Below are 13,425 nucleotides of genomic sequence, written 5' to 3'. Positions count from 1 at the left end.
CAATATGACTTGCTTTTATTTGTAAAAATAAAATGCAAATGTGAGTAAAATTTTGAAAATTTTGCAATTTTCAAACTTTTAATTCTTATGCCCTTAAACCAGAGTTATGGAACATAAAATACTTAATAAATAGCATTTCCCAAATGTCTACTTTACATCAGCACAATTTTTTTTTGCTAGGAAATTATAAGGGTTCAAAGTTGACCAGCAATTTCTCGTTTTTTCAACAAAATCATTTATTTTTAGGGACCACATTACATTTTAAGTGACTTTGAGAGGTCTATATGACAGAAAATACCAAAAAGTTACACCATTCTAAAAACTGCACCCTTCAAGGTACTCAAAACCACATTTAAGAAGTTTATAAACCCTTTAACAAAAAAATTACTTTAGACCCAATTTTTTATTTTCATAAGGGTAATGAGAGCAAATTTCTCCCAAGTCGCCGATACCCCATATGTCGGGAAATATCACTATTTGGGTGCACGAAAGGGCTTTGAAGGGAAGTAGCGCCATTTGACTTCTTGAACAAAAAATTTGCTGGAATTGAGAGCGAACGCCATGTTGCATTTGGAGAGCCCCTGATGTGCCTAAACAGTGGAAACTCTCTATAAGTTACCCCATTTTGGAAACCACGCCTCTCTAGGATTTTATCCAAGGGTATATTGAGCATTTTGAATCCTCAGGGATGACACAGAATTTGAAAACATTAGGTCGTCATATTGAATACATCTTCATTAGTGTTGAGCGCAAGTGCTCGCTATTCTATTTTGCATTGAGCGCTTGGGTACGCACCGAGAATCGCAGGTGCACGAGTGACACGTTATAGTCCACGCCCAGCATGTTTTGCAGCTGTTAAACATTAAAGAAAAATGCAGTGATCTGTAACACTCGGTGCACCCGATGCAAACTCGAGTAGTGAGCACTTTCGCTTAACACTAGCAATCATGCATTTTTTTTTTCTTTTTTTTACTTTTGATAAAACCCCAACCCTAACCACAACCCAAACCATAACCCAAACCATAACCCCCACAACCCTAACACAACCCGAACCCTAAGCCCAACCCTAACCCCAACTGCAAAGACTGGAAACAAATTATTTTATAATTTTTATCTAACTAAGGGGATGACGATTTCCAATTGTTTTTTCTTTTGATCACCGTGATAGGGTCCATCACAGTGATCAAAAGGAACAATAGGAAAAATTCACTATTGTTGCAGAGTATCGGCCGGCAGATCTCGGCGGGCGCACTGCATATGTGCCTGCCATTTATTTCCAGGAAGATGACACGGAGGGCTGGGGGACGGAGTAGGAGGGACCGGGAGATGGCTTAGATACCAGTGGGGCTCGGAACACCTAATTTCTCTCTTGTCTGACATGTATATTGTGTCAGAAGAGAGAGAAAGCATTGCAACAGCGGGCACAGTGCTTTTTTTCGTGATCAGGGACTGGAAAATCCATCCAAGATCGTGTTCTCCAAGGTCTCAGCTAACCCTTGTAGTTGAAACCCTGGAGATTTTCTGACTCAGAGGGTGCTAAAGACTTATTCCTGATTGCCGTTTTAAAATGGCAATGAGGGAATAAGGTGTCTTAATGGCCACCGTTTTAATGTGTATCGGTGGTCGTTAAGGTTTTAATGGGTGTCGAGATGTTGTTTTTCTGAAACTCTGTACTTTTTTCTCCACACGTACCTTTGATAATTGTGGCCAAAGAGTTCTATTTTATCCTCTTCGATCCACATTATTTGTTTTCAAAATGCATCAGGCTTGTTTAGATGTTGTTTTGCATACTTGTGATGTTGAATTTTATGGTGAGGACGCAGGAGAGGTTGTCTTCTGATGACTCTTCCATGAATGCCATATTTGTGCAGGTGTCTCTGAACAGTAGAACTACAATGCCTTGCCAGAGTATTCGGCCCTCTTGAACTTTTCAACCTTTCCCCACATATCATGCTTCAAACATAAAGATACCAAATGTAAATTTTTGGTGAAGAATCAACAACAAGTGGAACACAGTTGTGAAGTTGAACGAAATTTATTGGTTATTTTAAATTTTTGTGGAAATTCAAAAACTGAAAAGTTGGCCGTGCAATATTATTCGGCCCCTTTACTTTCAGTGAAGCAAACTCACTCCAGAAGTTTATTCTGGATCTCTGAATTATCCAATGTTGTCCTAAATGCCTAATGATGATAAATATAATCCACCTGTGTATAATCGATTCTCCGTATAAATGCACCTGCTCTGTAATAGTCTCAGGGTTCGGTTTGAAGCACAGAGAGCATCATGAAGACCAAGGAACACAACAGGCAGGTCTGTGATACTGTTGTTGAGACGTTTAAAGCCAGACTTGGATACAAAATGATTTCCAAAACTTTAAACATCCCAAGGAGCACTGTGCAAGCGATCATATTGAAATGGAAGGAGTATCAAACCCAGGGTGGATAAAAATCAGTTTTAAAAAAAAAAAAAAAATCAAAAAAATCGGATTTTTTTTATTTAAATCGGATTTTTTTGATTTAAATCGGATTTTTTTGATTTAAATTGGATTTTTTACAATAAACTGCTTTTTGAGGAAAATAATTTACCATCCAAAGGTTCTTCCATCATGAGATAAAGCTGAGTTGTTTAACTCAGTAGAATAAAGGCTGTATATGTGTAACATTCACAATGCCATGCTCTTCCAGAGGTTTCTGTAGGATTAGTGGGCAGTTTCTCTCCTATATTATCACAGACGCTCGCTTTACTTACGCAGTTCTCAAAACTGAATTTGACTCCGCAGAGGTCCCAGCCTCTTCTTCACGGCAAAAATGTTACAACATGAACAGAGTTGAGAAAAAGACCTTAATCCTATTGTTCTACAAACCTATGAATACAGAATCAACCCCTTCAGTGCCAAGTCCAAGAAGTTAGACAATATGTTTCTGATTGTTTGGAGTGGAATAGATCTGCACAACACAAGAAGAATGTGAATCTAAGTGTGAGGAGGAGGAAGGGCAAGCAGACAAGAAAATGAAAGTGAAACTTTGAGCACAATACTGCAGCATAGCCACAGACAGACAAGTCTGGATCTGTTTGTGTGTACGATACGATCTGAGGTTTATTACATTCTTTCCTTATAATGGCAGCAGGCCGTAAAAGAGACCCAGTTTGGGAATATTTTAATGAAGCTCCTTCGCCTATCGGTAAGGCAGGCATGCGTGCAAAATGCAAACGATGCAACAAAGAGATGCAAGGCCTGGTGGCGCGAATGAGGCAACATCATGAGAAGTGCGGTGATGAAGATGACCAAAGAAACACTTCTGAACAGGCAGGATCTTCAGGTTGGTAAACATTTTTATTGAATCCTATTTCTAAAGACTGAACTGTCATGTGTGAGAAAAATTATATTTCTTATTATTACTGCATGTTACTGTCATTTGGTACAGTTATGAAGAAAAACAAATATTCCTTTTGGGGCAGGGGCAGTGATGTGTTGTGTACAATAAGCAGAAATTGTATAAACAATAAAATAACAGCATTGACTTTTTTTGTTTAGGGGAATTCATGGATTCTGGAAACTATCCACCTCCAAGATCACCATCATCCTGTTCTACAGTTTCAGAGTTATCCATCCAGGATAGTGCTTCATTAGCAGCAGCATCATCATCAGACACCCACAGCCACATATCACCATCACCCAAAAGGAAGAAAAAACCTTTACCTCCTGGAACCACCATAGATAGGTTTGTGATAAGAACTAGCAGATTAGAAAAAGAGTTGATTGATGAAAAAATTGCCCAGTTTATTTATGCAATGAACTCTTCTTTCCGTCTGACTGAGAACCCACATTTCATTAATATGGTTCAGTCACTGAGACCAGGATACAGTCCACCCAGCAGAGCTGATGTTGCAGGGAAACTGCTGGATCAAGTGTATGACAGAGAAATGGAGCAATATGCAACAGCTCTGGAGGGTAAAATTGTTAACCTAAGTATTGATGGGTGGAGTAATGTCCACAATGATCCTATTGTATGTGCTTGTATAACAACAGAAGAAGGTAAAGTCTTCCTTGCACAAACAACTGGTACGTCAGGAAATGCACACACAGCAGAATACTTACAAGAAGTGGCAGTAAAAGCTATAACGACATGTGAACAAAAATTCAAATGTCTAGTACGCAGTTTGGTCACTGACAATGCTGCAAACGTATCCAAGATGAGAAGAGATTTAGAAGAGCAGGGAGGGAATACAAAGCTGCTAATAACATATGGTTGCAGTGCTCATTTGCTGCACCTCTTAGCCAAAGACTTAAGTGTTCCAGAAATAAAGGCTAATGTTGTTGAAATTGCTAAATACTTCCGTAATAATCATTTTGCTGCAGCAGCTCTGAAAAGGATGGGTGGAACCAAGCTAACGCTCCCACAAGATGTTAGATGGAACTCTGTGGTGGACTGTTTTGAGCAGTATATCAAAAACTGGCCTATTCTGATGACACTTTGTGAAGAAAATCGAGATAAAATAGATGGCACTGTCACGGCCAAAATCCTCAACATTGGGCTTAAGAGAAATGTTGAACATATGCTGAGCCCTCTAAACTTTCATCTCAAACAAGGAGAAGACTGATCAGAGATGCAGCCAAGAGGCTCATGATCACTCTGGATGAACTGCAGAGATCTACAGCTGAGGTGGGACAGTCTGTCCATAGGACAATAATCAGTCGTACACTGCACAAATCTGGCCTTTATGGAAGAGTGGCAAGAAGAAAGACATTTCTCAAAGATATCCATAAAAATTGTTGTTTAAAGTTTGCAACAAGCCACCTGGGAGACACACCAAACATGTGGAAGAAGGTGCTCTGCTCAGATGAAACCAATATCGAACTTTTTGGCAACAATGCCAAACGATATGTTTGGGGTCCAGGCAACACAGCTCATTACCCTGAACACACCATCCCCACTGTCAAACATGGTGGTGGCAGCATCATGGTTTGGGCCTGCTTTTCTTCAGCAGGGACAGGGAAGATGGTTAAAATTGATGGGACGATGGATGGAGCCAAATACAGGACCATTCTTGAAGAAAACCTGTTGGAGTCTGCAAAAGACCTGAGACTGGGACGGAGATTTGACTTCCAATAAGACAATGATCCCAAACATAAAGCAAAATCTACAATGGAATGGTTCACAAATAAACGTATCCAAGTGTTAGAATGGCCAAGTCAAAGTCCAGACCTCAATCCAATCGAGAGAATGTGTGGAAAGAGCAGAAAACTGCTGTTCACAAACAATCTCCTTCAAACCTCACTGAACTCGAGCTGTTTGCCAAGGAACAATGGGCAAGAATTTCAGTCTCTCGATGTACAAAACTGATAAGAGACATACGCCAAGTGACTTGCAGCTGGAATCGCAGCAAAAGGTGGCGCAACAAAGTATTAAGTTAAATAAGCCAAATAATATTGCACACCCCACTTTTCAGTTTTTGATTTTCCACAAAAATTTAAAATAACCAATACATTTCGTTCAACTTCAAAATTGTGTTCCACTTGTTGTTAATTCTTCACCTAAAATTTACATTTGGTATCATTATGTTTGAAGCATAATATGTGGGAAAAGGTGAAAAATTCAAGGGGGCTGAATACTTTCGCAAGGCACTGTATGTACCACAACGCCAAAGTCAGTAAAGGGTACCTTGAAAATGCTTTGCTATCTTCTTATAGCTTTCTCCTGATTTGTGGGCCTTCACCATTTTTGTTTTCAGCTGTTTTTTGGCACCAGGCAAGAGGAGGCTATTTTTTTATAAAGCTGGGAAATTTGCATCACCTGGCCTCTTCTAACGATGATAGAGAACAAGCCATAACCACCCTAACAGGCTAAATAAGGTCTGAAACCTTGGTAAAAGTTATCTGAGCAAACAAATCTCCAAGGGTGCCCAAACTTTTGCATTGGCCCATTTTCCTTTGTGTAATTTTTAAAATGTAAAAAATTACAATTTTTTTATTGTCTAAAATACAAAGGAAAAGTGTCCTCTTAAACTTTAGGCTTTTCAGAAATGATTTAATATTCAACTTGCTTAACTGTTCACAATGACAGTAATTTTGACCAGGGGTGCCCAAACTTTTACATGCCACAGCATAGAATTAAAACTATTTTTACTCTTTAAGGGTTAATTGCAGGAAAATGCAATTCTTTTATTTCACATGTCACAGCTTGTTAAAGGAACTCTACAAGGCACAGTAAATTCACATTCTAGCATTACAAAACTACAGTAATGAATATTTACATCTGTAATATAAAGTGTTTGTACCAAATTTAGAAGTTATTCTTCAGCAACCAGGAATCCATTCCTTTGAGGATAACTTCTACACTGGGTACAAACCCTTAAAATATTAAATTACAACACATTACTAACCTTGGACTAAGAAATCAGTGCTTGTGAAAAGAAATTGAAATCCTCTTAGCAAAAATTTTGTTGCTCCCTAAAAACAGAAGAAACATCAAACAAATTTAGAAGTGTACACATGGTTACCATCTTAGGCTAAACTTTTATAGTTTGCATCAACTTTTCAACCCATCAGCAAAATGACAATAGTGGTTCACTGGACCGGGTTTTGAGACTGGTGGCCCTTTAATTTTTGTTAATAGACAGAAAGCATGTGGGCGCCTGCCTGCACACACTCAATATTTAGTGCACTGCAGTGGTGTTACCGTGTGCCACTGTCAGTATCAGGTCTCAAGAGAACTTTGTTTTTAAGTGGCGTCTGCTCTCTCGCTCTGTTACTTCCATCTGCTGCAGGCACCAGGCTGACTCCATCCTTCTGTTCATTTATCTTGGTGAGTTACCAACATTAACCCCTCTCTGACATCTGATGTACTATCCCGTCCAGGTGACCTGGGCCTGTCTGACCATGGTACGTCATATCTTTAATGCGACACTGCGCCCGAAGTCATGGTGATCACATTAAAATTCCAGCGCCATCTTACCTGTAGGAAGATGGTGTCAGCATCATGGGAGGTGTCTCCGCCCATCCGCACTCACGATCAATGTGATTGGCTATTCAATTCTTAACAGCCAATCGCAGCCTCTCTCATTGTTTCAACCAATCAGATTGGCTTAAACAGTGATGTTCCAGCCTAGGATCGAGTACCGATGTACTCGATTCTAGGCTGGTGCCTGGCAAAGCCAGGTATCAGCGAAAAGGGCTCAGATTGGCGCCATTGACGATCACATAGGTCGCAGGACACAACTGTGATGTTACTACACTGTGCCCTGCCGGTGACCTGCCTAAGATTGGTGCTGTAATAGCACCGATCCTGGGCCGGTGCCTAGGAAACACCAGGTATGGCCTGCAGCTGCTGACTGGTGCAATCGATGTAATCGTTGATCGCGCCAATCACAGGGCACAGCCGCGGTGTGACTGCACTGTGACCTGCTGGTGACCTGCCTACGATCAGAGCTCACATGATAGGTGTGACCGCTCTGTGACCTGTCTGTGACAGCTCTGCAGGTCCTCACACTAGCTGAGGATTTCTGCAGAGCAGCTACACTGCTGAATCTCCCGCTGTGCTGGGCCTTGTGGTGCCACAGAAGCCTGTGACACCACAATCCCTGCTGAAGACAGACGAAAGAAGAGAGACTACATCCGTAAGTGTTTTGGTTCCTGATCTCTGCCCGATCTCTCTTCATTCACCCCAATCCCCTCATCCCCCCCTTCCCTCCTCTTTTTACCCCCTCCACCCCCCCTTTGCGCCGTCTCTGTGCACACATTTAACAGCCGCCGAGCACTGATTAGTGACGCAGTTCACCGATCAACACTCGTGCTCGTTTTTCTTTCTCACCACCCTTTCCATCACATCCAGCAGCCTGCTTTTTTCCATTTTTCTTTTTCACCCCCCTGCGCCACCCCTGTGCGCACATCCAGCAGCCGCCGAACTTTGGTAAGTGATGCATTTCACTTATCAGAGCTTGTGCCTGCTGTTTTCTATTTTTCTTTTTCACCCCCCCCCCCTGCACCACCCCCGTGCGCACATCCAGCAGCCGCCGAACTTTGATAAGTGACACAGTTCACTTATCAGAGCTCGTGCCTGCTGTTTTCCATTTTTCTTTTTCACCCCCCTTGCGCCACCCCCGTGCGCACATCCAGCAGCCACCAAACTTTGATAAGCGATGCAGTTCACTTATCAGAGCTTGTGCCTGCTGTTCACACTTTTCTTTCTCACCCCTCCTGCGCCACCCCCGTGCACACATCCAGCAGCCGCCGAACTTTGATAAGTGAAACAGTTCACTTGGGAAAATTAAAAATTGGGGACTAAAAGATCATTTTTGTGGGAAAAATATAATTTTTTTATTTTCACGCCCGGGCGTTATAAAATTTAGTGAAACACTTGGGGGGGGGGGTCAAAGTGCTCACCACACATCTAGATAAGTTCCTTGGGGGTGTCTAGTTTCCAAAATGGGGTCATTTGTAGGGGGTTTCCACTGTTTAGGCACATCAGGGGCTCACCAAACGCGACATGGCGTCCGATCTCAATTCCAGCCAATTTTGGTTTCAAAAAGTTAAACGGCGCTCCTTCCCTTCCAAGCTCTGCCGTGCGCCCAAACAGTGGTTTTCCCCTCACATATGGGGTATCAGCGTACTCAGGACAAATTGGACAACAACATTTGGGATCCAATTTCTCCTGTTACCCTTGGGAAAATAAAAAAATTGGGGACTAAAAGATCAGGTTTGTGGAAAAAATATGATTTTTTATTTTCACGCCCGGGCATTATAAACTTTAGTGAAACACTTGGGGGTTCAAATTGTTCTCCACACCTAGATAAGTTACATGGGGGGTCTAGTTTCCAAAATGGGGTCATTTGTGGGGGTTTAGACTATTTAGGCTCATCAGGGGCACTCCAAACGCGACATGGCGTGCAATATCAATTCCAGGCAATTTTGGCTTGAAAGTCAAACGGCGCTCCTTCCTTTCCGAGCTCTGCCATGCGCCCAAACAATAGTTTTCCCCCACATATGGGGTATCGGCGTACTCAGGAGAAATTGTACAACGACTTTCTCTGTCCATTTTCTCCTTTTACCCTTGAGAAAATAAAAAAACTTGCTGCAAAAAAAATCATTTTTGTGACTAAAAAGTTAAATGTTCATTTTTTCCTTCCACGTTGCTTCTGCACCTGTGAAACACCTGATGAGTTAATAAACCTCTTGAATGTGGGTTTGATTAGCTTGAGGGGAGCAGCTTTTAGAATGGTGTTACTTATAGGTATTTTCTGCCATGTAGACTTCTCAAAGTGACTTCAAATGTGAGGTGGTCCCTAAAAAAATGGTTTTGTAAACTTTGTTGTAAAAATGAGAAATCACTGGTCAACTTTTAACCCTAGGGGGCACTGAATGTTCTCCTCAGAATATGCACGGAGGCGTATTGAGGCCATGGTAGTGCATGGCAGTCGCAGGTGTAACTGTGATGGTGAGACAGTGACTGGCATTATTGTAAATGGCCGGTATGTGTCGCAGAGGAGGTCCTCTGCGCTGTAAGCCCGAAATGATGTTGTTCTGGGACTTGTATTCCCACAAGTATTTGTTTAGTTTCAAAGGGAGGCTTACAGGTTTAGTTGGAGAGCTGTTAGGGTCTGGCTAACCACACACCTCCCACCTATGGGAGTGGCTAGTGATAAAATGTGACTGAGGTCTGGTCACATGATCAGAGTGTATGGACCTGAATGGTCAGAGGGTAAGGTCCCAGATGGCCTGTGTTGGAAGATCCAGGGAGTAGGATTCCTAGAAAGCACATGGTGAGGCCATGGACCTGAGTGGACTTCCTGAATAAGCACATGGAGAGGCCGTATGTGCAGAGTCTGTGACGGCACTGCATTGGGGAAGCTACCATCCTTCTGCGGGTCTGGACTGTCAGGAGTGCCCTGGTCACAAGGACAGTGATCCCAGTAAGGCAGCTTTCCCAGGAGAAAGGACTGACAGGAGTTACAGGAGGTAAGGTAACTCCAGATAAAGGGGGTTATGGGCAGACGAGTATCTGCCAGTGGAACAGACTGTTAGTGCCTATGATGTTCCATGGATGTTTATGAATTGTGTGGTCACCCATGGTAACTGGATGAAGTGAGAAGTCTGGCGTGTTTAGTGACTGTGAGTTGAAGTCGTACAAAATGTGATGTAACGGACTTTATGTTATGCGGTTTATGAGTCTAAATAAACCAGAATAGACTGTTTATGTGAGAAACTGTGCCTGTGTGCTTTCATTCTGTTGCCAAACGTGTGTCCCCCAACACACTCAGGGAGGGCTATCTGACACCCCCTAACAGAAAAAAAATGTTGTTTAAAAAACTGTGCTGATGTAAAGTAGACATGTGGAAAATGTTATTTATTAACTATTTTGTGTGACATTTCTCTGTTTTTCCTGTTACCCTTGTGAAAATAAAAAAATTGGGTCTAAAATGAATTTTTTTGTGAAAAAAAAATTAAGTGTTAATTTTTTCCTTCCACATTTCAAAAATTCATGTTATGCACCTGAAGGGTTCAACTTCTTGAATGTGGCTTTGAGTACCTGGAGTGGTGCAATTTTTAGAATAGTGTCCCTTTTGGGTATTTTCTGTTATATAGATGCCTCAAAGTCACTTCACATGTAATGTGGTCCCTAAAAAATGGTTATAAAGTGGTTAAGTAACGAAATCTTTGCTTTTTTGTAAATTCACCATGGAGTCATATGGTGGATTTACAAAAAAAAAGCAATACTTAATGAAAATAAACTGGAATAAATCTAAAAGTAAAAATTGGCCACTTTTGATCAGGTAATAAGAGCTCTATAAATGTTTATTTAAGAATAAATATTTTAGAATGTGGCCTTCATGAATTTCCTTCATGACCAGGCCAAATTTTACAATTCTGATCAGTGTCACTTTATGAGGTGATAACTTTGATTTTTCGTGACATATTGTACTTCATGATAGCGGTAACATTTCTTTAATATGACTTGCGTTTATTTGTGGAAAAAACTGAAATTTGGCAGTTTTCAAATTTTTAATTTGTATTGCCTTAACCCCTTCACCCCCAAGGGTGGTTTGCACGTTATGGACCGGGCCAATTTTTACAATTCTGACCACTGTCCCTTTATGAGGTTATAACTCTGGAACGCTTCAACGGATCCCGGTGATTCTGACAATGTTTTCTCGTGAAATATTGTACTTCATGATAGTGGTAAAATTTCTTTGATATTACCTGCGTTTATTTGTGAAAAAAACTGAAATTTGGCGAAAATTTTGAAAATTTTGCAATTTTTCAACTTTGAATTTTTATGCAATTAAATCACAGTGATATGTCACACAAAATACTTAATAGGTAACATTTCCCACATGTCTACTTTACATCAGCCCAATTTTGGAACCAAAATTTTTTTTTGTTAGGGAGTTATAAGGGTTAAAATTTGAGCAGCAATTTCTCATTTTCACAACACCATTTTTTTTTTAGGGACCACATCTCATTTGAAGTAATTTTGAGGGGTCTATATGATAGAAAATACCCAAGTGTGACACCATTCTAAAAACTGCACCCCTCAAGGTGCTCAAAACCACATTCAAGAAGTTTATTAACCCTTCAGGTGTTTCACAGGTATTTTTGGAATGTTTAAATAAAAATGAGCATTTAACTTTTTTTTCACACAAAATTTACTTCAGCTCCAATTTGTTTTATTTTACCAAGGGTAACAGAAGAAAATGGACGCCAAAAGATGTTGTACAATTTGTCCTGAGTACGCCAATACCCCATATGTGGGGGTAAACCACTGTTTGGGCGCATGACAGAGCTCGGAAGCGAAGGAGCGCTATTTGACTTTTCAATGCAAAATTGACTGGAACTGAGATGGGACACCATGTTGCGTTTGGAGAGCCCCTGATATGCCTAAACATTGAAACCCCCCACAAGTGACACCATTTTGGAAAGTAGACCCCCTAAGGAGCTTATCTAGAGGTGTGGTGAGCACTTTGACTCACCAAGTGCTTCACAGAAGTTTATAATGCAGAACCGTAAAAATAAAAAATCATATTTTTTCTCAAAAATTATCTTTTCACCCCCAATTTTTTATTTTCCCAAGGGTAAGAGAAGAAATTGGACCCCAAAAGTTGTTGTACAATTTGTCCTGAGTACGCTGATACCCCATATGTGGGGGTAAACCACTGTTTGGGCGCATGGGAGAGCTCGGAAGGGAAGGAGCGCCGTTTGACTTTTCAATGCAAAATTGACAGGAATTGAGGTGGGACACCATGTTGCATTTGGAGAGCCACTAATGTGCCTAAACATTGAAACCCCCCACAAGTGACACCATTTTGGAAAGTAGACCCCCTAAGGAACTTATCTAGAGGTGTGGTGAGCACTTTGACCCACCAACTGCTTCACAGAAGTTTATAATGCAGAGCCGTAAAAATAAAACAAACATTTTTTTCCCACAAAAATTTTTTTTTAGCCCCCAGTTTTGTATTTTCCTGAGGGTAACAGGAGAAATTGGACCCCAAAAGTTGTTGTCCAATTTGTCCTGAGTACGCTGATACCCCATATATGGGGGGGAACCACTGTTTGGGTGCATGGGAGGGCTCGGAAGGGATGGAGCGCCATTTTGAATGCAGACTTAGATGGAATGGTCGGCAGGCGTCACATTGCGTTTGCAGAGCCCTAATGTACCTAAACAGTAAAAAAAAAACACAAGTGACACCATTTTGGAAAGTAGACCCCCTAAGCAACTCATCTAGATGTGTTGTGAGAGTTTTGAACCCTCAAGTGTTTCACTACAGTTTATAACGCATAGCCGTGAAAAAAAACAAAAACATTTTCACCCCAAAATTATTTTTTAGCCCCCAGTTTTGTATTTTCCCAAGGGTAACAGGAGAAATTGGACCCCAAAAGTTGTTGTCCAATTTGTCCTGAGTACGCTGATACCCCATATGTGGGGGGGAACCACTGTTTGGGCGCATGGGAGGGCTCGGAAGGGAAGGAGCGCCATTTGGAATGCAGACTTAGATGGAATGGTTTGCAGGCCTCAGATTGCATTTGCAGAGGCCCTAATGTACCTAAACAGTAGAAACCCACCACAAGTGACACCATTTTGGAAAGTAGACCCCCTAAGGAACTCATCTAGATGTGTTGTGAGAGCTTTGAACCCCCAATTGTTTCACTACAGTTTATAACGCAGAGCCATGCAAATAAAAAATATTTTTTTTCCACAAAAATTATTTTTTAGCCTCCAGTTTTGTATTTTCCCAAGGGTAACAGGAGAAATTGGACCCCAAAAGTTGTTCTCCAATGTGTTCCGAGTACGCTGATACCCCATATGTTGGGGTAAACCCCTGTTTGGGCGCACGGGAGAGCTTGGAAGGGAAGGAGCACTGTTTTACTTTTTCAACGCAGAATTGGCTGAAATTGAGATTGGACGCCATGTCGCGTTTGGAGAGCCCCT

At 41.3% G+C, this 13,425-nt stretch overlaps 1 protein-coding gene across 1 annotated transcript in view; it reads right to left on the bottom strand.

Annotated features, from left to right (window-relative positions):
* Positions 1-13,425, bottom strand: part of LYST (lysosomal trafficking regulator) — a 591,077-nt gene that overhangs the window by 436,799 nt on the left and 140,853 nt on the right. Inside the window, exon 9 of the mRNA XM_077289098.1 lies at positions 6,386-6,452. Coding sequence (XP_077145213.1) covers positions 6,386-6,452 — 67 coding nt within the window. The remainder of the gene's footprint in view (positions 1-6,385; positions 6,453-13,425) is intronic.

Source organism: Ranitomeya variabilis, chromosome 2 (genome assembly GCF_051348905.1).
Source record: "Ranitomeya variabilis isolate aRanVar5 chromosome 2, aRanVar5.hap1, whole genome shotgun sequence".
NCBI classification, from domain to species: Eukaryota; Metazoa; Chordata; class Amphibia; order Anura; family Dendrobatidae; genus Ranitomeya; species Ranitomeya variabilis.
The sequence above is the reverse complement of the archived record's forward strand: the minus strand, read 5'-3'. Positions and strand labels throughout refer to the sequence as shown.